General features: G+C 35.7%; 2 protein-coding genes across 2 annotated transcripts; one reads left to right on the forward strand and one right to left on the reverse strand.

The window, feature by feature from the left end:
- The first annotated feature begins 799 nt into the window (after positions 1-799).
- Positions 800-4,910, forward strand: LOC107082204 (protein Wnt-4-like). Its single transcript, XM_015370748.1, has 9 exons — positions 800-999; positions 1,817-2,073; positions 2,383-2,536; positions 2,625-2,709; positions 2,793-2,924; positions 3,912-4,054; positions 4,145-4,285; positions 4,359-4,521; positions 4,611-4,910. The coding sequence occupies exons 2-9, from the start codon at positions 1,982-1,984 to the stop codon at positions 4,778-4,780; spliced, it is 1,080 nt and encodes a 359-aa protein (XP_015226234.1). The 5' UTR covers positions 800-999; positions 1,817-1,981; the 3' UTR covers positions 4,781-4,910.
- A 3,401-nt stretch (positions 4,911-8,311) lies between these two features.
- On the reverse strand, positions 8,312-16,615 carry LOC107082256 (cell division control protein 42 homolog). Its single transcript, XM_015370839.1, has 6 exons — positions 16,541-16,615; positions 11,294-11,398; positions 11,079-11,151; positions 10,881-10,990; positions 8,851-9,048; positions 8,312-8,762 (listed from the first exon to the last, which is right to left on the reverse strand). The coding sequence occupies exons 2-6, from the start codon at positions 11,396-11,398 to the stop codon at positions 8,673-8,675; spliced, it is 576 nt and encodes a 191-aa protein (XP_015226325.1). The 5' UTR covers positions 16,541-16,615; the 3' UTR covers positions 8,312-8,672.
- Between the last annotated feature and the right edge of the window lie 2,194 nt (positions 16,616-18,809).

An 18,809-nucleotide genomic window follows, 5' to 3' on the forward strand; every position in this document is an offset into this window, starting at 1 on the left:
TTATAGGATAAGAGACAAATGAAAATTATTATTCCACCAAGATGTTTTATGCTCAAACATATTAGCGACAAACTCACTTTATTTTTATCACTTTCTCCACTCCCACTGTGACTATCTGCCCTCTCCTTACGCTGTCGCTCCTTACTATCTTGTGATTTATTTGCCTTAGTTCCAATATTTGTCGGCACTGTTTTCTTCCCCTTGTCTAAATGTCACCCCTTCTTCTAAGACAATATGGGGAGTGGGAGAGAAGAGGAACCAGGGGGCAAATGTGGAGGGGGGCATAGAGGAAGGGGGGGGACTCGTAAAATGAGCAACAAACTTTGGGAAAATTAAACATTAGGTAAGACATGTTCTCACATGGCGATATATACTGTATGAAATCAACAAAATACTGATCAGTGGATTTTGTGAGAAACTATTATTAAAACTCAAACAGGTCAGTAAATATATCTGTGGATCAGAAACTCTGATAACAAATTCATGCATGATTTGGTAAGTAATCCTGCTTTGGTTGGATTTAGTTATTTTACTATAAAATTAGAGCCTAATTCAGTGTCTAATGACATGCAAGTAGAAATCTTTACTTTACTTTTATAATTATGATCCTTTTCAAAATTTGCCCCCTCCTCTGTGCGTCAGCATCAGTCCACACCCCGGATCACGCCGCCCTCCCTCTCCCACCCTTAATGTCTTTCTCCTTTATAACCAATCACTCCCATCTCCTTTGCTCTCACACATCACTGCCGTCTCAACTAACCATGGACACATTTATTTGCAGAGGACAACATAGGAAACAAACCACATGAAAAGCATTTTTCATCGTTTTAACAATTTGAGAAGAAACATCTGCCTTTACTCTTCAACAAACCTGTGGACATAAGTCTTTTTTTACCTTATTGGTGGTGCATTAAAAAAAATAAATCTTAAAACTTAATCTGGGACATGGACATATTTTGTGTTTTCAATGGATGAGTTTGCCGTTTCTGGAAAAACCTTGTAAGTAAGCACATTTTAGAAATCTCAAAATAAACTTTGGATGAACATTATCTTCATTTTTGATTATGCCAGCTTCCTTAACAAAGGTTTATATAAAATCCTATTTATGTTCTGTGTTATTCACAGTATTTTTACCAAAATGTAACTATTTTAATTTATACATTTATTTTCTATATCTATATCCGTGTTTTTGTTTTTTGACTAGATCTCTTTCTGTAAAAGTTTAGGTTGCAGAAATTGTATATCATTTAGAATATTTTTAGGAATTCTTACATTTATATCTATATATCACATTATTCCTCAGTTATAATTAATTTAAAGGTATCCATTGATACTGATTATTTATTCATTCTTTTTAGGCAATATCCTTTTTAAAATAACATTCTTTGTAAGCAAATTTTTCTGGGTTTTCATGCTTTAGTTGTTTATTTATATGAGAAAATGGGAGTCAGTTTCTTTTTGACATAAGTAATTTAGCGTTTAACACACTTAAACTTTTCATATTGTTGCCTTCTTCAGAAAGAAATTTTCTCTGATTAAAAAAAAAAACAAAAACAAAAAAAAAATATATATATATATATATATATATATATATATATGTGTGTTGTAACAGCAGAGTATGCGAGAAAGTAAAATTTCACTGCATTTTTACTCTGAGTGTTCATATTATTTATTTATCTAATATGGAAGTGTAGCAGCATACCATGCTTGCTACCTAGCAACACGAAAGTAATAGATGCATAAATAATAATCAATAATCCCTTAATTTAGTTGACTTAAGTAATAAAATAACCAAATCTATTATCCTTATTAACAGATATGCAGGGATCATCCTCTGACTCGGGACCAAAGCATAAACCATTTCTTCCACAAACCAATTTGCACACAGCTACGACAGAGAAATTCCACGGTGGAGGTGGACAGAGTTCTGTCCAAGGACCCAGCCTGACGCACAGAGACAGACTGACAGACAGACAGTCTGATGCCAACTGTCTCACCTGTCATTCTCACTCCACCACTCCTCCTGCTGCTGCTGCTATGCACCACCCACACCACCATGGCAACCAACTGGCTGTAAGTTTAGCGTGCACTGGGAGAAAGAAAAAGAAAGAGTTTGTTTGTCATGCTATAACTTTTAAAAGATGGTGACATGTCTCTAAATCTCTTTCAGGAGCTTCCCTCTTTTTCCTTTGTCTCTCTCTGTTTGTGACCTTTCCTCTTTTCTCTCTCTCTGCAGTCATCTTTGTCCACTCTGATTACCTCCTCACTATTTTGTGTATCACACTCATTTAAACCCTCATCTTCTTTTTGAATATGCATCTTCCCCGTGTTTGCAACTCAGTCTTGAATTACAAAGTGACATTCACCACCTTTGCATTACAGCTCCCTGGCAAGGCTGCCTAGCTCCAGGGCCGTGTCTGGTGCTGCTCCATGTGCACGGCTGAGGGGGCTGACCCCGGGACAGGTGGGGGTGTGCAGGGCGCGAGGGGAGGTTATGGAGTCCGTACGCAAAGCAGCAGAAATGGTTATAGAAGAGGTAATACAAGGGAGTATATAGGCTTCACAATATGTATCAGTCGGCTTAAAGCAGATGAACCTGACAGAAAACACACTTTGTCACCCAGTGTCAACATCAGTTCAGGAATCGCCGATGGAACTGCTCCACCACCCCACGTGGGATTAATGTATTTGGAAGAGTCATGAACCAAGGTGCATACCCTAAAGATGATACCGAAACACAGGCTTACTAAGTTTAAAACATTTATTTTTTTGTGCAACTGTTGTGGATCCAGGTACTCGTGAGGCGGCCTTTGTGCATGCTCTATCTTCAGCAGCTGTAGCATTGGCTGTGACAAGAGCCTGCACCCGTGGGGAGCTGGAGAGGTGTGGCTGCGACAGGAAGGTCAGAGGCGTCAGCCCTGAAGGTGAGCTTGATCTCCATTGCTAATAATCTCCAATTTGAGTCACATAGTGCATTTCAGGGCAGGTTGTCGTTACTTTATATTGTTTTGTGTACAATAATCCGGCCTTATAGGAAATAAAAATAAGAAGGAAATGTCAAAAAAAAATTTTAAACCATGGTGGTGGCAGCATCATGCTTCTATGGGTATGGTTGTCTTCAGGAAGCTGGTAGGAGTTGTTGTGAAGATGTAGACTATGGAGCGAAATGTTGGACAATCCTTTATGAAATACTATTAGTGGCTGCAGAGTGCTAAAGATTTCAGAGGATGTTCACCTTTCGGCAACCTTAAACATACTGCAGAGCTACAACAGAAAAGTAGGACTGGGCAATTAATTGCATTTGCAATATAACTGCAGCTTAACGAAACACAATTTTTAAATCAGAGGTATTCAGTTTTGGTCACATAACATTTAATAAGAAAAAGATACTGACTTTCTAACTTCAAGTCTTTGAGTAATATGCTTTAAGAGGGTGTGCCGCCTCACAGAAGGACAAAGAGAGTTTCAGCTAGCTATTGCGACAACAGACTCTGGACAAGAAAACGTTTACCGACATAAAACATTTAAATCTTGGAGTGAAACATTTACATGTTTTATGGTTAAAGCAAAGAAAAAATCTAAATAAATCACAATATTGATCAAATGTTTTTTGCAAAATCCAGTGCATCATATTTTTTGACTTTAATATCTAAAATTTGCATATAACTATGCATTATTTTCTTTAAATGTAGTCTAAGTGCAAGTCACATAAAAGTATACATCCATTCACTGACATAAAGAACATAAAGGGATGTGAGTATTTCACAATGCAGAATACACCTGACCTGTAATAGGGTTTGCTGCATCTTTCAAAAAGATTGGTTTTCTAATTTATCATGATTTGTTTCTAAAACTTAAAATGAAACTTTTAAGGCTGCCAAGCTTATAATTTAGGATCTTTTACCTTCCAGGCTTCCAGTGGTCAGGGTGCAGTGACAACCTGTCCTATGGTGTGGCTTTCTCTCAAACCTTTGTGGATGAACCTGAGCGTGCCAAAGGGCTGTCAGCAGGGCGCCCACTCATGAACCTTCACAACAACGAGGCTGGTCGAAAGGTTTGTACTGGTAACCTTCATTTTACTTGGTTTTTTGTAACTGATTGGACCTTTAGGTTAAACTTATCTTTTCCTATATGCCATCCATAGGCTATTCTTCACAACATGCAAGTAGAGTGTAAATGTCATGGTGTCTCTGGCTCCTGTGAGTTAAAAACCTGTTGGAAGGTCATGCCCCCATTCCGACGTGTTGGTGCTGTGCTCAAGGAACGCTTTGATGGAGCCACAGAGGTATCAAAACATGCTTTCAGCTCATTTATTAACTATATATCAGGAAGATTACACTAAAACTTTATCTTTCTAGGTCAGATTAACACGTATTGGGTCCAGGACAGCTTTGCTCCCCCGTGACCCCTATGTCAAACCCCCCGCTGCCAGAGATCTTGTCTATCTAGCACCCTCTCCAGATTTCTGCCACCTTGACCCAGATAACGGCATCCCTGGTACTGCTGGAAGGAGATGTAACGGTAAACCCAAAAGAAAAACTGTTAAAATTGTAGAATTTTCGAACATATGATTACAAACTGACATTGCCATTACTTTAAACCCTCCTCAGGGACGTCCCGGTTGGCACCGGATGGTTGTGAGCTGGTGTGCTGCGGCCCTGGGTACAGAGCGGGCCGGGCTGAGGTAGTGCAGCGCTGCTCCTGCAAGTTTTCTTGGTGCTGCTCAGTCCGTTGCCAGCAGTGCAAGAACACGGTGACCATTCACACCTGCAGAGTTTGAAATGGCTTAAACAAGACTGGACAGAGTGCAATGGAAAACTTCAAAGAAGTCTGCAGAGAGACACTGTAGAAATCAAAGCAGAATACAACAGCTTTCACTCCAAATGACATTAAATGCCTCCCAAATACATTTTTTGTTTCAATAATCCACTTTCTGGTTAGCTTCCTCTGATTGGAAAGCTTTAGCAACCAACAGTAAAAAAAAAAGAAAAACAAAATAAGAGAATTATTGAATCTTTCTTCAAAACAATTCTCCAATTAAAACTGTTAAGGAGAAAATCACAGATGTGCATGCACATACAGCAACAACTTAAACGTTCACCTGACAAAGCTTTTGAAGCTGAAATTAACTGAAACTAACAGAAACACTACAGCATGTCACGCTTACATGTCTTAGCAAATCTTTGAATGTGTTCTGTATTTATGTTTGCTGTTTTATTTATTTTTTTTAGCAGTTGTGTTCAAAGTAATGGCCAGAACCGTTACCTTGGCAACACGCCACAAGCCCCATTCGCAGCATCTTGAGAAAAACGTATGATTTTAATGGTAGATAAAACATTAAAGTAAGACTAAATATTTTAATATTTATTTCTTTTGTAAATGACACTAGTATAAGTATGATAATGCTATTTGAGGTGTCCTTTATTAGAAATTAACTGACCTCATGGAGGCAACCATCCAATGCTAAACTGAGGATAGTTCACGCCTCCATGTAGCGATTAATTTTTAGTAATGGACACTTTCTGGTATTAGTAAGAGTATTATCTCTTATATATTGTATGGAAGCCTAAAAAAAAGTCTAATTGTTAAAAAAAAAGAAAATGGGATGAAGAAATTAGGGTGTACCACAATAAATGATACATCAATTTATAAATGGATGAAAACTTTTTTTTAAAGGTCTAAAGGCTGCAGTTTTATGAGGTCCAATCATTCTAGGCTAGAATACCTGCTCTTGTTGGAAGCTGGTGGATTTGTAGCAGTACTCAGTATCATTTTCTTTTTACATCCAAGCATTAGCCAAGCGATTCACAGGAAATCTAAGTCTTCCAGCCTTTCTAGCTTTAAAAAATAACAAAGCATAGAAGGAAATCAGAGTGAACAAGTCCTAAAAAAGGAAGGGGGTGGATGGGTGTAGGGATCTAGGGTGACACAAAAAAAAGCTAGATGACCAGAACTCCAAGGTTCTACATGGATTTAATAAGGTGACTATGGTGTCTTTATTAAATATATGTCAGTTAGAGAACCTCAAACCCCAAACTTGTGGTTATCATGATTTTATTTCTAAATTTCAAAAAACTGCTGTTTTAGAAAGGCCTCATATTCCTTTTTCCCCCACTATCCTCGGTTCTGTTGACAGAAAACTATTTGGATAAATTTCTCCTAACATTGTTCTGAGTGAAATGGAGAGTTTCCTCCAATAGATTTGCACTAAATGAAATAAAAGCTGCCGTGAAATCAATCCAAGTTTTACTCGCTTTTCCAGAGACCCTGGGATTATTTTGAACACAACTGTGTATCGGTCTTTCCGTCATTCATCCTCAAGCAGCAGGAAGAGCTTTTACTTATCTTGGTATCTGTATTGTTTTACACATCATCATCATGTAAATTCCTCCTGTAAACTCCTGCATATCAGATCTGTCCAAGACATCTAACAAATACAGTAGTTTACCTGAAACACAAACGTGTTTGCTATTTCTGTTTGATTGTTTCTGTGGTTGTGACATTAAGCTATAGTGAATGTATTTGGTCTTTTTTTACCCCCTTCTTCGGATCACTTCTCCAGTTTTAAAATAAGAACCACACTATTTTCAAGCAAAGTTGAAACACAACTGACATCTAAAACAGCACAGCTAAGTTTGACCCTTTCCTCGCCTCAAAACACTCTTTAACTTCACCTATGGTATTAAAACTTGCAATATATGGTTGGAATTCATCCAAAGATAAGCAGCTATTTAGCTCACATTTGTAAACCTCCTATAATTAAAATTTTAATGTAACATGTTTTCTTAAGACAAGTTATTTGCAATATTGCGGCTTTACCATCAGCAATACAACGGTCATTCACGCTGCACTGACTATGACCTAAGAACCGATCCAAAAATAAAAACCGTCATGTTAACCAAAGATTACAGCACCATCAAAGGAAGGATGCATGTATAAGGGGACAGGAGGTTTTCAAAAGAAATGTTATATTCATAACTATTTGAATCTCTATTTTTTCCCTTGATGATTATCTACAATGTATTTATCTGTAATTTATACATTTAGACAGCACATCCTGACTTTGACTTTTGACTTTGACTTGACTTTGATCCACCTGTCTGCTACTTTAGATAAACCTGTTTTAATGGCACCGAACATGGCAGGATGATGCTGAAAGATAACCTACCAGAGGCTCAGAACATTTAACGTCAGGCGTCTCCAACCCTGGTCCTCGAGATCTACCATCCAGGCCTTTGCCAAACTTCAACTTCATTCTGAAGAGGTATATGAATTAGATGTGGTGAAGAAAAGATACACTTCAAATCTGCAAGACATTAGATCTTGAGGACGAGGATTGGAGACCCCTGCTTTAGGGCAGCTACCCTTAACATTCATTCAGAGCTACAATAGAATGGTATAGAGAACATTCATGTGCTAGAGTTTGCATGGTTGAATTTCATATCTAAAATCAAATGAAGAACCCCTGGTAGGACTTAAAACACTGGTCTCCAGAATTGACATCCTCAAAAACCAATAGAGCTTAAGATATTCTGTACAGAATGATCAAAAAATTTGTCTAGATGTGCAAGGCTGCTGGGGGCATACCCTAAAAGACCTGAAGCTATGAATACACCAGGCGTCTTTATATATTGCTGACTCAGATAAGGGCGGAGGCAATCATGTGCCACACATTTCAAATTTTCTAAATTCTCCTTCAAAACAATGTGCCATTTTTGTTTTGGTCTACTGATAAAATCCCAATATAAATCATGACATTCGTGCCTAAAAACCAACCATGAGACAACTTAGCTCTGGGCTCTATACTGTATTTAAACAATAATTCCACAACCCACACACAGCTCATTTTTTTAACTTTTGATAAAAAAGGATTTTATTAAAAATATCCTCTGATTAATTACACCCAGAACATTTCTAAAAAAACTTCATCCTCTTATATCAAGTTTAAATTTTATCAAAAATATTACATCTCAATTCTTGTTTTTTACTCAAATCAATCATCATTGGTCATCTAGCAATTGAAAAAAAATCAATTAGGAAAAAATAAATTCAAGTTTACAATCAAAAAGGCTAAAAGATTTCATGGAACAGCTCATTCAATGGATATTGAAAAAAAAAACAAAAAAATAAGTAAATCCAGTTGAAAATGCATTTAGCTTTGAAGAAAGTACACAGAGATGTTTGAATAGATGGTAAATTATTTTGGTTTTTATCAGTTAAACCAATAAAGGTAGATAAAAAACAAAAAAGTACCACTGAATATTTCAGTTCTCCCTTTAAACGTCTTACCATTCTGTTCTTTTTCTTTTTCCCTACTTAAAACACAATGAGAACAAAGGGCTCTTCAAAAACGAATATTTCCTTAAACAAATAGAACACAGCATGGAATAATTACAGTAAGCATCAAGGGAAAAGGAGAGGGGACACCTGAATAGACAGAATACAGTAGTTTCTAAAAGCTTTCAGTGAAGGACAAATATTGCATGTTGGAGGCCACGTTTAAGGTTAACTCAGGAGATACAATCAGAGAGCGAGCGGTAGAAAGGAAATCTATTCTTCCCACCCCGTTTGGTTTGTCCTTATTTTCTTTCTCCCAAATAACCATCAACGTTGCTCTTGAATATTCCCTGTGATTTCGTACATCACAAGTATCTCTCATTGTTGGTATTCTCTTATAGGAGAACACATTTCCTCTTAGTTTTGATCTCAGGAGGTTCCAGAGCTGCGAGTATGGCTTCATCAAACACGTTCTTCAGTCCTCGCTGTTTTCACCAGAAAGAGGAAATCAGATTAAATGAACAAAGATGTGGCTGAAATATTAATAACATGGTGAACATTTTTCTGCAGTACCTGTGTGAGCGCAGAGCACTCCACGTATTTGACGGCCCTGAGCTCTCGTGCCAGCTTCTCCCCGCTCTCGGTGCTCAGGGGGCGCTGTTTGTTCTTAGCCAGCTTCTCAACAGTGTTGCTGTCATCCCTGAGGTCTACTTGTGTGCCCACTAACAGGAAAGGTGTACTTGGACAGTGGTGAGAAATCTCAGGAACCCACTGAGAACAAAAAGAAACAAAGACATCGAGATTGGATTTCTTTATATATATATATATATATATATATATATATATATATATATATATATATATATATATATATATATATATATATATATATATGTTTTTTTTGTGGATTATTAAAATACAAAACTCTGCACAAGTATTAGGAATAATCTGTAATTATTAGTTCTTTTTTTTTTAAGTATTAACGTTAGGGAAATAATAAGTAAGAAATAATAAGTGAATCGCCTGCAAAGTGACAGGCAAGGGGGAACCCACACACACGTACATTAAAATAAGCAATAATAGGGTAAAACACAGACTGAACTGCATGCTTAAATCAAGGCTGTAGGATGTCAAAAAAATGTCCAACAGCTCCTATTTATCAGTACGCAGAGGCCCTGTTGTCTGCTAGCTTTAGCTTTTCACTCACTAAAGATATGCAGCAAATGTGGCGATTTGATCCACTTAGAGCCCACTATCAATAGTTGACACTTGAAATGTTAAACCCTACCAAATAGTACAATCAAGCAGTCGCAGTTATGCACATATCGAAATAGTGATGGCAACTCTGACTGAAGACATGATGTAGCTCCATCTTAAATATACTGTTGAGCAAAAGAAACCCTTTTGAGTAACAAAAAAAAGATTTAATTGAGAGAAAGATAAAAGCTTTTGGATCTTCACAACTTCTTTCCTGTTTTCCGGTTTTGGAATAAACAAGCCAGACACAAGAAATGCCTTCACATCTGCAATATGCATCTGGTAGATTTGGAAGAACTTTTGCAAAAAAAGCGAAGCTAAATATTGTAAAGTAAAGCCATAATCTGCTGGAAGACAGATACTATAAAAGAATGTTTTAGATTTAATCATTAAAGATAGTATATACTCATGAACACATATACAGCTTTTAAAAATACTCCAGATTGTAACTTAATGCTAATGTCTGTTTTTCACTGTATTGCATTACATTACCTTGAGGATGTGCACACTTATGCAACCACTTTAATTTATTTTTTGACAGCAAAAAAAGATCAGGCTTGGTTTTTCAATTAGGTAATGAATATTACAGGTCATAATAAGGGTTAAAAAAAATCTGAAATGGTCTTGGTCTTATTTTCTTTTTCACAAAAGCCTGGGATGCTAACAGGGGTGTGTAAAGTATTATAAATGTACAGTGATTAAAGAGACACCCCCTACCGACTGGTGTCCTGTAATGATGGCTTGTTAACTTGTGAACAAGGATAGAAAACAAAGAGAAAATGTAAATTTCCGTTACATCCATCAGTTAAACAATTCTAACACAGGCCGTTTCAGAATTAGTCCTGTGGTTTAGCGGGTAAACGTTGTTTTTTTGCATCTCTGAGAATTTATGGACCAACTGAAGGGTTCTTAATGCTTCCAGGAAACACATATTTGAAACAGGTTCATTAGATACAAAAATATAGATCAATTTATTTCAACAGCACGATAACAGAGATCTTTCTGCACAGTTTGAGAGTCAAAAGAAGCATCTATTAAAAAAATCTAGTTTGAAGAAAGAAAATACATAAAGTAACCCTCTGATGCCATGCAGTAACTAAAACCATGCAGGCTACACATTTTAGGAGCTGTTCGGGTCAGTTTTTTTGTAATTAAACATGACCGCAACACCAGTTAGTGTTTTTTTTTTACAACACGTCACATCAATAATTAGCAAATATTTCTCAAAGGATTAAAGCTTTTTCTTACTCTTAATATCTACTATTATGTCTTTCTGTTTTCTTAGTTGTATAATGAGTTTAACTGAAAGCTTTTCAGATAACTATAAAAAAAAAACAAACACCAACCTTCTCTTTGACGTTTTCAAAAGATGACGGGGAGACGACAGAGAAACATACGAGGAAAACATCTGTTTGTGGGTAGCTGAGAGGACGCAGCCTGTCGTAATCCTCCTGACCTGAGAGAATCAAACGCAACAAGCAAAACGTCCTTTTAGTTTGAGTCAGCGGAGTTCTGCAGAATGAGAACTTTCCTAAGATGATTACCTGCTGTGTCAAAGAGGCCCAGTGTGTAGGGCTCTCCTCCGATCATCACTGTGACTGCATAATTGTCAAAAACCTTAAAGAATAAAAAGGGGATTGGGTTGAGTAAATACATTGCCGTGCACAGAGTTAATGAGTATAAGCTAGGAAGAAATATACAGAAATAGTGGTTCTAAATCTGTGAGTTTAGACGATGAGTCATTGTTAAAACGTCTTACTGTGGGCACATATTCTGAGGGAAACTTGTTCGTTGTGTAGGAGATAAGTAAGCAGGTTTTTCCAACTGCACCGTCTCCAACAACTACACATTTTATAGTCTGCATCTGTAATGAAACACAGAAAAGCATCAGCAAACAAAAAAAAGAAAGAAAAATCTAACAAAGACAGCACAATTAGCTCTGTTTTTTAATAAGGCTAATAATAGCCTTCATGTGGTCATACACCCTCAATACACCAGGGGGCACATTAACAACTACAGACAGATCCTCTAAAATTAACTGGGTAATTTGTGGGTTTCTTCATTGGGTTTATTTCAATAAGTGGTTCTTAACCTTTAAAAAACAAGTCTTCCTCCGTAAATCCACTTAGTATAATTTTATAATTATTGGTACTAATTATTTGTAGTGCTGTTCAGCTCTGAGATCTATAAATCACCTATAAGAAACATAACTTGGGAATCTATGTTTAACGGATATCTACATCTACATTTAAAATACACAGAAGGCAAATTTACTATCTAATCAGCTAATGGTAACAGAGTACACTTGTGACGCCACCATCTGTGAGTGTGAATAATTACAGATACAAGCTTTCAAATTTCACTTTAACAATTTAACATGTTCTTCCTCACATGTTTTTCTCCCCAAGCAGTAGAGACATGACCCCTCAGGAAAATAACTACTTTTAAACATTTTGACAAAATGGATTATGGAGAACAGATGATTTTCCTTAATTTGAGTCGTTTATGAACCAGAAGTGTTAGGATCAAAAACTGTTTCCTTAGCCTGACAGACGTAGATATGAGGATTTATTGGAACCAGGGGTCACAAACCTCAAAAAATGAAAGACTGTCTGACCCACAGGAATACGTTCTCCTCGCCTGTTTAAGCCACTTCACTGTGCAAACTGACAGGCCAAAGGGACTTCCTTTTCGCTCCAACAAACGTTTTCCTCCCAAAATAAGCAAAGGTAAAAACTCAGAATTATAAGTAAAAAACTATTGGTTTTGATATCATGGCTCCCAGGCAGTGTCACTGCACTTTGAACGCTTATTTCCTTTGACATTTTACTCTTAGCTGCTAGTTTCATATTAAAGTGTTAGTTTTTTTAACACTTGTCTCTTTACTTCACCAGTATCTAAATAATTACTGCTATTCCAAATGGATTAGTTAAGCAGTATAGAGTGACTAGTTCCTGCATATTTCTTTTTGAATGGATGTTTTATTAATATATTTTAGAGCGTGAATACATTTACAAATATAAAAAGCTCACTAATGTCTTTGTTAACTGTGAAATTGGATATATTGTAAAAAAAAATATTAAAAATCGCAGTATTGAATGTGAATAGATTAAAGACTAATCAATGTTATAAATGAGCCTGCAAAGTTTTTGATACATAAATATTTCTCCCTACACTCTATCCTTAATATATGGGAGTTTTAAAATCTGTTTTCCAACAGTAATGTTCAAATTAATCTCGCAGAACAAGAAAAAATAGTGGTAATATTTCCTTAAGTAGACATAAACAATATGTCAGAAATATATTCTTACTGCATTAACAGGTTGTACAAAATACAAATCACGGAGAACTACTTAAAGTGTGATTAAAGTTATATCTTTATTTAAGTAGGATTAATTTATGCCTGTTTAATGATTTAGTATCAGAAAGCCAAAAGTTGGAAATTTTCTTTTTATCATTAAAAATCTTAAACTACATTATTGTTGCAAAAAATCCTTGTCACTAAGATGACAACAACTAGATAGTATTTTCCTTATATATGCTTGCTATTTGATGAGTTTTCATTTTGTTATCCCTAATAATCATTTGTTGCACACTGCATGATTTCCTGTGATTGTGCAGAAATTTAAAAGTCATAGAACCAATTTTGAGTTATTTCAGAAGGGTATCAGAATTACAATAAAAAAAACTCAGGATTTTCCTACTTCTGCAGGTCAACTGTAAGTGCAGTTAGCTTTTTAAGGCTGTGATGATGCATTTTAAAGGATAAAACAAATAATCAGAGCTGTGGAACAAAGTGAACTGTAATGTTAGTGAGTGCCATATATCACTATTGCATTACATTTTTTCCTGATATGGTGGAGCCTTACACCTCACCTGGATACAATCAATCAATACGCTCCCAATCTTTAAGGAAATAAAAAGTGGAAACAAACTTTTTTCACACTCATCTCTTTTTTTAACCATTTTACCCCAGATTTGAAATATTATCAGGACAAATCCATATTTTGATATTACATACAAATTGTTTATATTAAAACTGTTTGGGAGCATATTTGCAAAATAAGTAAGAAAGTTTACAGACATCTGCTCAGTTCTGTACCCATGCTATTTTTTTTTTTTTTAGCATATTTCACTAAAATTTAACCATTTATAATTTCTAATCTACATACTTAAAAGATCAAATACAATAACCTGTAAAAAACATCAGAATGGTGCAACTATTCTCATAATTTGCACAATTCTGAGGTGCAAATTAAATGAAATTGATGTGTAAATGGAATGGATGCAATACGGAAGGTGCATTTATATTCTGCTTGCTAAAACCAGATTTGGCCAGTTAGATTGGTTTACACCACTTAAGACTTTCATAATCATGACACTAAACTCAAGAAGAAGAGTGGCGGCATCTTTCTGAGTACAGAAATAATAGTGAAGGACATGCAGATTAATAACAATCAATGTCATCAAAACAAAATGTTGACATGGGCAACATATGTTTTTTTTTCTCATTTAATGCAGCTGTATTTAGGTTAACTAGTGTGTCTTGATTTTACGAAAAATATTACATTTTTACACATCAGCTACCCAATATTTTTGAAGAAATTTTGCATTTTTTTCTTGTATTAACTGAAATACATGCATTAGCCGGTCCATTATCACATTTAGCAGCCATGCCTTGAGATCATGTAAAGGCTCTAGTGGCCTTTACTTTGGTAATTTTTGATAGTAGATATTACTATTAAACTGTAAAATGCTATTGACAAATGTTGTTGTAGTTTTAGTTAATACAACTAAATATTTCAAATGGCTATCGCACATTTTTAAGAACAGGAACTTTGTTAAATATACATTATTAGGTGCGTAGTCAAAGAATGGGATTGGACCAGTCCAGGTCTTAAAGCTTTAAAAAGGTGTTAAAAAACTCAATATGTTAATCCTCCCTTTCACCACATCCCAAACATGATTCATCAGACTGAGATCTGCCGATTATTCATGCCATTGGATCACTGTAAAATCCATCTAAAGCCTGAGCTGGCTGGATGATCCATCAAAAGAATATACTATGGTCATAAGGGGGTAAACAAGGTCTGAAACAAAAATAAGGTAGGCTGCAGAGTATATTCAATGCTCAGCTGGTACAGAAGGGAGGATAGCATTTTTTTATGATCCCCAAACTTTTTCTCTAGAAATTAAATGTTTTCCATTTACCGTTCAGCAGTTGAAAGGCTCAGTCCAGCCTGTCTGGCTTCAACAACTTTAAAATTTCAGGAAGTCCTCTTTTCCATCTATAACTGACTGAATGGATTGAGTTTCTGTTCATGTAGACAACATTTCTACCTAATAAAGAGGCCAGTCAGCGTATGTCTAAGCATTAACAGCAGGGGTGGAACTAGATGGGGGCCACCCTTAGCCAATCACTAGCCATCCCGTGGCCACCCCTACCAATTTTTCACCTCTAATACAGATGGTGGCAGCAGTAATACTCTCAAGTGGAATATTCGAAAGATTATTTTTTTGTGGTTAATTATACACATCAATATACTAACATCAGAGATGATAAGTACAGAATTCATGCTCTTTTCAGGAATAGATATTGTGTTATTTGGAGTAAAGAGAAAATTATGTGTCTCTGCAAGTCATCTGGGAGTCTTCAGTGAAATCAAAGACAAATAACAATTTTAATAAACTATACTTATCAAATAATCAATTTTTGCAGAAATTAATGCTTGTAAATATCAATTTTATGCTGAATGTTTATTGGTACAAGTAGGTAAGTAATAACAATGGAAAAGATTTACGCCCCAGAATTCAAAACTGAAAGTTTTATGCACTATACCTTTTATCTAGAAATGAAGGATGTTCAAATATATGCATCGAATTGTTAGAAAAGGCTGCAGGAAAATATACTTTGTCTTAATTTAGAAAATATGGATGTTTTGCTCCTTAATTTTCCTGTTAGAAAATTGTAGATTAACCATGAGATCCTGGAGCCTATCCGCTTTCAGCCACCCCTCAGTGTACATTAGTTATTGCCCAGCCACCCTTATAAAAATTTCTGGCTACGCCTCTGATTAACAGAGCACACTGTAAAAAATAAATAAAATGAAATATATATTTTTTTTCAAATGTAGTGTCTCAATCCTATAATATAATCCTACAGAAACATGAAACTATAAAAAAGGTAGATGGGTTTTCTTTTTCCTTCATCTTCAGTGTACCCATCTCTACCGTAATACTCCTAATACATTTTCTTGTAACGCTTTTGACTCCAGAAGTATTCACGCGTCTTTTAATCAGCTGTTTTCTTGATCAGTTTTGTCTCAAGTAGAAAGATATACTTCCTCCATCAGAGGCAGGGAAGAAAAAAAAAGCCTTATCAGCCTGACTCGGCTTGTTAATGCATGTGGCAACAAATACCACTTAATGTCAGACTGCGGCTTCCGCATATGTTACATACCAAAGATGCTGAAAAGCAGGGGGAGACAGCAGAAACACTGCTTATTAGCTCAGCGTCATTTAGAAGCGGATACTGCAATCACTTCCGCTAAATGAGCACAGCTCCAAGATGTGAAACTTGCTATAAACCGAAGCCTAAACATATCATATTATCAATAACACATAAAAATTAAAAGATGAAGTTAATAACCATCAGAAGCCATGGTTACAGTGATTAAAAAACAGAATAAATAAAAATACAACTTTATAACTATCTTACTTTTGACTTAACCGCAAAAGTAGAACATTGTATAATAAAAAAAAAAAACACAACACAGAGGTAATAACTCATCCAAAGTGACAAAAGTATAAATATAATGTATATGAACACAATGTAGGGCTAAACCACAGCGTAGTTTTACAAACTCAATTACTGATAAAAACATATTCACACGCTTTATCTGTGCAAATACTTTGTCCTTCTGCTAGCTCTTTATTTCAAATCCCGGACTGTACTAACCAATAAATAGCTTAATTCATTTTAATCTTATTATTTTCTTCAGCTTACCGTTTTCTACCGACAAGTTAGGCGTTGGTTTCATCCGGGTTTGAGAGTAAAATTACTTCGTGCGCAGCCGCAAATCACACACAATTGATTTAATGAAGAGGAACTGATACACTGCCCCCTGCTGGACATTCATGGGTATTATCTGCATTGTTAGTTTTTTTATGTACTAACATTTTTAGATGTTTTTATTTAAAATAATAAATTTACAAGTTATGGAATGTGTAAAAAATGAAATGTTGAGTTTTTCTGACTTAAATCATATGTTATTTGTTCAATATTTGCAACGGTGCAACAGTTAGAATCTCTCATAGAATAGGCTCCCTATAGCTCTTCAAATACATGCAAACAACTGAATGGTGAACCTGAACATAAAAACAGCATTGGTAACTGATAGGAACTAAGTTCTGGCATCATAGAGAAGACATGAGAAGGCATATATAGGGTATAACCACAGATCTGGGTAGTTTCGGTCATTTACATACATTTTAGTTTTGATAATTTTTGGCTGGTGTTACCTTAGTCTCTATTTTTTAATAGTTGAATGTTTTGTTGTCCTTTCTGGTTACTTGTTATGATGTACATTTATCTAATCAGTTTTTTTTTTAACAGTCTAATTAATATCTTTTATTTTCTTTTTTCTGATAGAAGAATATGCCCAGATACTTTTCAACGAAGGTTATCAAGATCCTCTTTTTCTATGTATGCCTCTGTCTCCTTGAACCCCGGTCGGCCTCAGCAGATGGCCCCTCACACTGAGCTTGGTTCTGCTGGAGGTTTCTTCTTGTTAAAATTGAGTTTTTCCTCTCCACTGTCACTACAAGCATGCTTAGTGTGAGGGATTGCCTTCGAGTCAGTAAGTAGATGCAATCAACTGGTTTTCCTTAGATAGAAAACTTGAATCAATTTGACTGTATGATCTTTTTGAATTGACTTTGTAAAGTGTCTTGAGATGACATGTGTTGTGAATTGACTCTATATAAATAAACTGAATTGAATCTGATGTGGCACTTCTGAACTAAAGCCCCTCAAACTCTGTAAAAGTAGTCAGTTTTATCTAAGTTTTAATGAATATTATAATAATTCCTGTTTACAGTTACTGTTTTCACTTCAGAGTGATGGTAGGACACCCCAAAAGCCCTGAACGTGCTGAATCCGACTTTGAGTGAAGTACGATAGAAAATTTTGTCAAACGACATTGTGGCGTTTATCGCTCTTGAAAGTCAATGGAGATGAACACACCTAACATAATTTTTTGCAAGGGGGCTTGCCTAGCTCCATCTGAGATAGACCCAAGGGTATTTAAGTTGAATTACTTAGCAATTCAGCGGCAATTTCATGGTTCTCAAAGGAAGTTATAAAGTAAAATACATCCGCTTTGGGGGAAAATACAGCATAAACTTGACGATTGCAAGAGAAAACAGGTAGGTTTGGAATTGCACAGTGCATTTAAAACAGGCAGGGCAGACTGGGACATAAACAGTCAATAAAACATAACAAAAAAAAAAAAACAATACTTTACCAATAATGAGTTCAGGACAGAGGAAGGATGGAATAAAATATTGATCTTCTTTCAGCCTCACAGAAAACAAAACAAGGGAAAGAAAGTGTAGCTTATCACTCACCCTGAAAAAAAAATCTTCAACTTCACCAAGACTTAATCGAGAGACTTCACCGATATTGTCTACTGATGGTGGTCAGAGTGCCCAGTGGCTCCTGTGTGCAGCAACTTCGCTTCTGTCAGTGTTCCCCAAAGAAGCTGTGGCTACATCTAGCTTGCAACCATCAGCACATTAAGGGAGGAATGACTGAAAGCACGTTGGAGTACCCTGACTTGAAAAGGTACAGGCCAATAACCATCTCGCTATTATGTTCATTAATTACCCTAACAGATCTGCTTGATTTATAGTCTCATTTTTGTAAATGCCACAACCCTGGAATTTCAATTGGTGTGAACAAATAGTTCAGAACGATCCTAACCTAGTCATTATACACTATAACTATATTGAAAATTTCTTCAATAAATACAAATATAAGAACTAATTTAAAGTTATAAATGTGAACACAAATAACAACACACATTAAAAATAGATACATTTTTAAAATATAAAGTATAGTTTTATATTCCTCTGTTGAATCCAGGGGTCTTCTGTAAAGTTTTCCAAATATATAAACAGCAGATCTTTTAGTTATCAGGCTCCTCTCCTATGGAACCAACTAACAGTTTTAGCCCATGAGGCAGACGCCCTTTTTACTTTTAAGGAACGGTTTA

The sequence above is a fragment of the Cyprinodon variegatus genome, unplaced genomic scaffold, assembly GCF_000732505.1.
Source record: "Cyprinodon variegatus isolate N-32 unplaced genomic scaffold, C_variegatus-1.0 Scaffold48, whole genome shotgun sequence".
In the NCBI taxonomy this organism is placed as follows: Eukaryota; Metazoa; Chordata; class Actinopteri; order Cyprinodontiformes; family Cyprinodontidae; genus Cyprinodon; species Cyprinodon variegatus.